At 32.7% G+C, this 9099-nt stretch overlaps 1 protein-coding gene across 1 annotated transcript; it reads left to right on the top strand.

Moving 5' to 3' along the window:
- Positions 1-3693: 3693 nt before the first annotated feature.
- Positions 3694-6693, top strand: LOC136218227 (pentatricopeptide repeat-containing protein At3g63370, chloroplastic). The gene has a single exon (XM_066005002.1). It carries the CDS (start codon positions 3712-3714, stop codon positions 6616-6618), a length of 2907 nt encoding a protein of 968 aa, XP_065861074.1. The 5' UTR covers positions 3694-3711; the 3' UTR covers positions 6619-6693.
- Positions 6694-9099: the final 2406 nt, after the last annotated feature.

The following is a 9099-nucleotide window of genomic DNA, read 5'->3' as shown; positions in this document are numbered from 1 at the left end:
TAAAGGAGTTTCGAGTTCAGAAGATGGTTCTTGTGTCATATTTGATTGGTGTTTGGCTGGTCCAGTTATCCTCTTTCCTTTGAACCAATTTGGATATCCTTTAATCCTGAAACAATCTTGACGCTCATGTCCTTCTTTTCTGCAATAAGTACAAACCTTATCCGATTTGTTCTTAGCCTGATAACCGCTTTTTCCACTATTATAATCAGTGTTATATCCTTGTTTTCTACCACCAGCAGACATATTAACAAACTCCACAATATTGTTATTTGTGCTTCCACTTCTTTGTTTCTCAATTCGTGAAAGAATTGAAAATGCCTTATTAACAGGAGGTAATGGTTCCATGATCAAGATTTGATCTCTAACATGATCAAACTCAGCATTTAATCCAGACAAAAATTGCATCAATTGTTCATCCTCAATCTGTGTTTGAGCAAGTTTCCTTGACTCTCCACAAGTGCAATTTTCAATAGGCTTCAATATTGCATATTCATCCCACATCATTTTCATCTTATTAAAAAAATCTACTAAAGACATACCTCCTTGAGTCGAACTGCAAATCTCCTTGCGAAGTTGAAAAATAAGAGGACCATTACTTTCTCCATACCTTTGCTCTATCTCCTTCCACAATCCTTGAGCAGATTTTGCATGAATGAAGACTGCAGCCAATTCTTTGGTGAGAGAATTCAAGATCCAGGAGAAGACCAGATCATCTGTTTCTTTCCACTTCAAATGTGCATCTGAGGTTCGATCTGCTGGTTCATCGTTCTTCATGATGAAATTTGTCTTGAGTTTTGCACTAATGGCAAACAACAATGCTCTCTTCCACAGATTATAATTCTTTCCATCAAGAATTATATTAACGATCATCAAACCAGGAATATCACTGCTCTGGTTGTTTGATGAATTACCAGATGTATTCATCGTTGATTCTGAATTAGGAATATTACGATTTGAATCGTGATTGAAATCTTGATCTGAGTTGCGGTCGAAATTGCGATTAGAATTGTCACGATCTGAGTTGCGATCGGAATTGCTTGATTCAGAATCACGATCAAAAAATTTTGATTCAGAATCGCTTGATTCTGATTCAACTTCTTCAAAACTTGAATTCACTATATCAGCGTACGATCTGTACTGTTGTTTCTTTCTTCTCATTCTCCGATCATCTCAATTTCCAGTCGCCGGAATTTGGAATCCACCCCAGCTCTGATACCATATTGACCTAACTGGAATTGAAAAGAGATGAAGAGGAAAAGATATTTTTGTATATATGAATTAGAGAGTATTACAATATTTATATACAAACAATTACAATTAATACGGAATACGGAAGTTTACTTTCTATGTCTAAAGACTCTAATACCCTTGTCTATATAACACCAATATAGACAATGATATATGTATATATTCTAACAGATCCCAGGTTAGGGTTTCTTTTCGTTTGTTTTCCTTTCCTGTTTCTACCAAAAAAAAAAAAAAACTAACCTCAACTGGCGCCGAAATTTATAATATGTAATGTTAGTAACTGCACAAAATCACAACACGCATCATTTTATAAATTATAATATAACAATTCTCATTATATGTATAAAGCATAAAATATCAATAACTTTACATCTACCATTTTCTAACATTATTATACCATTTTAAGATATTAGTTACTATAATTTTGTTTAACTAACATTTGTATACCATTATTAGAGTTCATAGGCACATTTAAAAATAATATTAACAATAAATCACAATCCACATTACTTTTATAAATTATACCATCAAAATCTCATTATCATTTTTAATACATACAATTTATAAATATTTTTACAGTTTATAAAAATAATTATAAATATTATATAAATTTATAACATTTCTAATTTTTATGAAAGTATTTTTATAATATTTTTAGAGTTTATAACAATACTTCTAAGAAATATAAGAGATTTCCTAACAAGTTAACTTTATATTAATGACTACATTACATTTAACAATATTGTTTAAATTAAATACTAAATTCTTAATAAAAGCTAGGTGTTCGCTATGGTTACTTTGCTTTTTACAAAGTACCGTTACTTGGTGTGGTTTTCACCATTGGATTAATTTTATGCTCTATCATCCAATGGTGAAAACCACACCAAGTAACGGTACTTTGTAAAAAACAAAGTAACCATAGCGGGCACCAATAAAGCTATATACATTTATAAAATTATTAGAGTTTATAAGCATAATTCTAAAAATATTAAGAGATTTTCTTTAACAATTTAGAGTTTATATTAATAAATACACTATATTTAACAATATCATATAAATCTATATATAATATAAAACAGTAACGATGGAACTGAGGTGTCACTTCCTCCTTTTTTAGTGATAAAAAATTTAATATATTAATTTTAATTTTATTATGTATATTTATCTATAAAAAGATTATTTTATTCCATATATCTAAGAGTACTACAGAATTTAAATTAATCCCTAAAATCTCTCTAATTCTCTACATATCTATATATAATATAAAACAGTAACGATGGAACTGAGGTGTCATTTCCTCCTTTTTTACTGATAAAAAATATAATATAATATATTAGTTTTTATTTTATTATTATATTTATCTATAAAAATATTATTTAAAGTAAATGTGAAAATCAAATAATAATATTTAATTTATATAACACATTTATGTCATTAATTGTAATTATTAGATTGTATTTTTATTAATATTTATATATTAAGATGAATCCGTGCATCGCACGGGCCAAAAACTAGTTAATTACTAAACTCTTAACAAATCTATATACATTTTCATAAAATTAATAGAGTTTATAAGTATAATTAGGTTAATATTATTAGATTTTCTTAAACAATTTAAAGTTTATATTAATAACTACATTACATTTAACAATTTTGTTAAATTTAATTACTAAATTCTTAACAAAACTATATATATTTTTTGAGTTTATAAACATAATACTAAAAAATATTAAAAGATTTCCTTAAACAATTTATAATTTATATAAATATGTATATTATATTTAATATTTTTTAGGCAATATTGAACCATTTTATTAAAATGATTTACTAAATTTTAATTTACTTACATTCAAATCAACTATAAAATTTTAATAACAAAAAAAAAAAAAAAAAAACCCTACTAACCTCTTATCTTTTCTTCAATGGCAGATTGCAAATATTGCAATCTGCTTCAACCTTCTCCCTTCTCTTTAAAAGGAGGGGAGAAGGAGGAATAATAAGTCTCTTCACGGGTCTGACCCGTGAAGAGACATGACAAATAAATTGTCTTGTACCCAATCTGACGTCTGGCACGCCGGAATGGGTACAAGTCGTACAATGTACCCATTACGGCGTCTGGTACGCCGTAATGGGCACATCTCTGCGCAAAGTAGTAGTTTGCGCAGAGAAGTGACGGGTTGTCACCCATTCCGGCACCTAAGCGCCGGAATGGTTACGTTTCTTAACCACAGTTAAAAAACAGTCCCTCTCTTGTAAATAATTTTTAACTACTCCCACCTTCCTATTTATCTCCCAAAATTGCACCACAAAGAGGTTTAATCCGGAGAATATTTCCCAACCAGGCGTATTTTTTTTTTTTTTTAAATAGTCCCAAATAAGGGATTAACCCCTAAAAAGTTATCAAACACAAACACAATGCCGCCAGATCATCTGTCACACTTATAAGAAGCATCTTTTTTGTAGATGCTCCAAAGCGCTATCTTCAAACTCGAGTTCTTAGCAATGTTTTCGTCAATTTCATCAACTAATTCCTCACCCCTAACTCTAAATCCCATGTTAAACAAAACTCAGATGAGAAATTCTCCTCTTAACTCCCCCAAATTATTTTGCACTCCCACTAAAATTCCACCTTTTGCAGAGATATGCAAGGAAGCTACCTTAGCTGAAGCCTTTTGTTCATTTACAACTTTTTCCACCCAACATTCTTGCTCGCCTCAGGGTACTTCTGAACATTTTTATGCCCGACTCCTTGAGTTTTGTGGATCCCAAAAGGCTCGGTTAGAGGGCCAACAGATTCATGCCCAGATAATTAAATCTCATGATGTACAAAATTCTGTATTTTTGAATACTAAGCTTGTTTCTATGTACGGCCTTTGTGGATCCCTGTTTGATGCGCATAGGGTGTTTGATAAAATGTGTGAGAGAACCATTTTTACGTGGAATTCTATGATTGCTTCTTATGTTTCAAACGAGAAACCTTTAGAAGCTCTTGAAATGTATAGAAAAATGCGGAATTTGGGGGTTACTTTTGATTCCTTCACTTTTCCTTATTTGATTAAAGCTTGTGCTAGAGTTGATTGTCTTCATCGTGGGGCTGAAATTCATGGCCTAGCTATAAAATACGGATATGATTCTGTTGTATTCGTGGCTAATTCTCTTGTTTCAATGTACGCAAAGTGCAATGATTTAAATGGGGCATGGAAATTGTTTGAGAAAATGAATGAGAGAAACAATGTTGTGTCCTGGAATTCCATGATCTCTGCCTATTCTCGAAGTGGCCATTGCACTGAGGCATTGGGACTATTTAGAGAAATGCAGAAGGCTGCTGTTGCTACAAACAGTTACACACTTGTTGCAGCTCTTCAAGCATGTGAGGATTCAACTTTTGTGAAATTGGGAATGGAAATCCACGCTTTTATCCTGAAATCAAGAGGATTTTCTGATATTTATGTTGCAAATGCTTTGATAGCAATGTATGTCAGATTTTGTAAAATGGCTGAAGCTGCAATACTTTTTGATAAGTTTGATGTCAAGGACATTGTTACATGGAATTCCATGCTCACTGGTTGCATCCAAAATGGTCTCTACAATGAAGCTCTGCACTTCTTCCATGATCTGCAGGATTCTGGTTTACAGCCAGACCAAGTTTCATTAATAAGCCTTCTGGCAGCAACTGGAAGATTGGGTAACCTCTTGAATGGAAAAGAAATTCATGCTTATGCAATAAAGAATGGGTTTAGTTCTAGTGTGTTGGTTGGGAATACACTTGTAGATATGTATGCAAAGTGCTGTTACATGAGTTATGCTGGTCGTGTTTTTGATAAGATGCCGAATAAAGATTTCATTTCTTGGACTACAGTTATAGCTGGCTATGCCCAAAACAATTCTCACATGGAAGCCATAGAGTTGTTGCGGGAAGTGCAAATGGAAGGGATGAATGTGGATGCAATGATGCTGGGAAGCATCTTGCTGGCTTGTAGAAGACTGAAATGCATGGCCCAGGTGAAAGAAATTCATGGTTACATTTTAAGGCGAGGTCTATCTGATCGTGTTCTACAAAACACAATTGTCGATGTGTATGGAGAGTGTGGGAATGTTGACTATGCTGCTCGAATGTTCGAGTTAATTGAAATTAAAGATTTGGTGTCATGGACAAGCATGATATCGTCGTATGTCCGTAATGGGCTAGCAAATGAAGCTCTTCAAGTATTTTACTCAATGAAAGAAACTGATGTTGGATTAGATTCTGTAACTCTGATAAGCATACTATCTGCTGTTGCCAGCTTATCCATTTTGAAGAAAGGAAAAGAAATTCATGGTTTCATAATCCGGAAGCGTTTCATGTTAGAAGGATGTCTGTCCAATGCTCTTTTGGATATGTATGCTCGTTGCGGAAGTCTAGAGAATGCATGTAAAATATTTACATATACTGAAATTAGAAGCTTAATTTCATGGACAGCAATGATCAATGCATATGGAATGCATGGCTGTGGTGAATTAGCTATTGAATTATTCAGGAAAATGGAGGATCAGAGACTGATTCCAGACCATATTACGTTTCTGGCGCTGCTTTACGCTTGCAGTCATTCAGGATTAGTCGATGAAGGGAAAAGAATTCTTAAAACTATGAAATACAAATATGATTTAGAGCCATGGCTCCACCACTATACCTGCCTGGTTGATCTTCTTGGCCGCAAAAATCGGTTAGAAGAGGCATATGAATTTGTGAAAAGCATGGAGATTGAACCTACTGCTGAAGTTTGGTGTGCACTTCTTGGGGCTTGCCGGGTTCATTCAAACAAGAAAGTGGGAGAAATTGCAGCAAAGAAGCTCTTAGAATTGGACATACATAATCCTGGGAATTATGTGCTTGTATCCAATGTGTTTGCTGCCGGAAGTAGATGGAAAGATGTGGAACAAGTAAGAATGAGAATGAAGAGGCATGGTTTGAAGAAAAATCCAGGCTGTAGCTGGATTGAAGTAGGGAACAGAGTTCACTCATTCCTTGCCAGAGATAAATGTCACCCTGAGTCTGATAGAATTTACCAGAAATTAGCTGAAATTACTGAAAAGTTGAAGAAAGAAGGAGGGTATGTAGCTCAGACCAAGTTGGTTTTGCATAACATAGAGGAAGAGAAGAAAATTGAGGTGCTTTATGGGCATAGTGAAAGGCTGGCCATAGCTTATGGGCTATTGAGCAGTGCTGAACCATCTCCTATCAGAATTACAAAGAACCTTCGAATATGTGGCGATTGCCATACTTTCTGCAGGCTAGTTTCAGAATCATACCAAAGAAAATTAATTGTGAGAGATGCTAGCAGATTTCATCATTTTGAAGATGGAGCCTGTTCTTGTGGAGATTTTTGGTGACTACAATATTCTTATCTCAAATTTATTAATTCTTGCTGCATAAGATTAATAGAAAGAGCTATGATTTCATATCAACTCTTGCTGTCATTTTCGAGTCCCCTACGTTCACACACTATCAATTTGATTCAGATTCTGGTGAGTTGGACTTTCGAATTAGCATTCCCAGGTACCGAACCTTCACCTCTTCATATAGATTTCTCCTCCAACTCTCCATATGCATATAAACTAATACAATACAAGCAAAACATAAATACTATTACGAATAAAATACGATTACGATAAACGAAAAACAAAAGCAATCACACAAGAATTGTTAACTCAGTTCGTGACTCCATATGAATGACTACATCTGGTACAGAGGAAGAGGTTACATTTATACTGCAGTTGGACCCATCGCTTCAATTGGATCTATATATATTAGTCTCTGAAAGCTCAACAAATAGAGCTATGTTATGTTAAATAATAAGTGAGAACATCATTCAAAGGCATGCATATAAACTAATAGGTGAGAAAAAATCATTAAGATCTCACATTGTATCTGGCTATAGCACTTGGCTACCAACCATGTTTTATATCTTTGTATCTTCCTTCATCAACTGCAGTTCCATTTTTTCATTTGAAAGCCCATTTGCAATTAATAATCTTCTTTCTCTTAGGTTGTTTTATTAGTTCCCATGTTCTATTTTTGTGTAGAGATTTGTTTTCTCTTGTAAATCTATCAACCATTTTATGGAATTATTAAAGAAATTGGTTTTGAGTATATTGAAGGATCATCAACTCCTTTTGTCTCTAGGATGTATTTTAGTAGTGAAAAGGATATTTTATTGCATTTTAATTTATTTCAGTAACCTATAAATTTAATCAAACATGAGTTGAATAAATTGTGCGTATGTTCTATGGTTGCCACTCATGGAAAATGGTTGAATTAAGTAAAAAGCATACTTAAACAATGGAAGGGTATTACATCATGAATCCTCAATTTTAGCATTATTTTTTTTTTCTTTTTCGTTGTGATCACTCAACTTTAAAACCAAACAAAAAAAAAAATTCCAAACTTTACTATTTATTACCTTTCTCTTTCTCTATTTTATTATATAAGTCATTCTAAATGTCTCACACAAATTAAAAAATACAATTAATATAGATTAAAATTAATGAATTTATATTCGTTAACTTAAAAAAAACTCTTTCTCATGTAATGGTTGTGGTTGTGGAATAAGTCCTGGAATGTTTGATACATTGAAAATCAAGACAGAAATGCAATACTTGAACCGAAAAACTAAACTATAAATTTTTAGAAAAATAGATCGATTTATATTTTAAGAAAAAAATCACTTTCTAAAATCACTTATCATCTCAAGTTCAAGAATTAAAAATTAAAATGGTTTAGCTCCCAAATACCCACTAGATTTGAGAATTGTCCTCTAGTCAACAACCACAGTGACCCTCAACTGGCAAACGTGGCAACCTCTAAGGCCCTGTCTGCAGATTTCATTTAGGTCAAATACATGAATATCATAATTAAGTAAAAAATTACCACTAAATCATATCACCAAACTTAATTCTTAATATGTCATTATTTTCTGTATATTATAATTTTATACTATAATTTAAAAATTTTACCAATTCATAAATCATAAACCCTAAAAAATATATTCTAGACTTCTAATTTATAAATTCTAATCCTTCAAATATATTAAAAGTACTGATTTTACTAGTTTGACATAAATCAAAATTAGGACTTAATATAATTGTAGAAAGTTTTTCAAAGTTGAATTTCTGTGTAAATTTCTCATTTCATTTTGCCCTGTCATCCAAGTCTGGTAGCACTCCAAAACCTTTTTACTTGTTCCATTCTGGGCCTAGCCCACTTAGTGACCTTGAAGTGGCCATCAAAACTCCCAGTGACCCTTACATCTCAATGTCCCACAATCAACTCTCTCTTTTGGGCCAGGGAAATCCCATCTGTATGAAAGAACTTAATGTCATCCCTAGTGATTGTGATTGGGTACTGGAACCTTTTGAGGCCTAATCTTTGGATGATATGGTTCACTTCCACGTGGCCCTGCTGAAAGAGAGTCTCTTGGAATCTCCAATAAATGGTAGAGTTTTCAGTGATTTAGCAACTGTTTCGTCAACTTTTAAACCATAGGATGCAAACATGATGGGATGGGAAATACATTTTCCATCCCCATCCCTAACTAATCGGGAATTTCTCATCTCCACAAATTAGATGGTGACAGATTTATCCTCCATCTATGTCTCTGTAGGATTCTCATCCCCATTTAAACATATTTTTTTTTCTATTCCATATTCATGTTTCCACAGGAAATCACCATTTATATTTTAAAAAATTATTATATTTTTTTTTCTCTTCTTTTTTCTAATTCTGAGTTTTGTTCGAAAAAATGATATAAATGCCTTTAGTTTATTTTAGGTTAGAAAAAATATTCATTTAGTCATTGGCTAATATTTTATTTA

Source organism: Euphorbia lathyris, chromosome 2, assembly GCF_963576675.1.
Source record: "Euphorbia lathyris chromosome 2, ddEupLath1.1, whole genome shotgun sequence".
Classification (NCBI taxonomy): Eukaryota; Viridiplantae; Streptophyta; class Magnoliopsida; order Malpighiales; family Euphorbiaceae; genus Euphorbia; species Euphorbia lathyris.
This window is presented reverse-complemented; position numbering and strand designations above follow the sequence as displayed.

What these genes read in the sequence shown, in the direction of transcription:
- LOC136218227 (XM_066005002.1), top strand. Translation starts at nt 3,712, where the DNA reads ATGCTCCAAAGCGCTATCTTCAAACTCGAGTTCTTAGCAATGTTTTCG.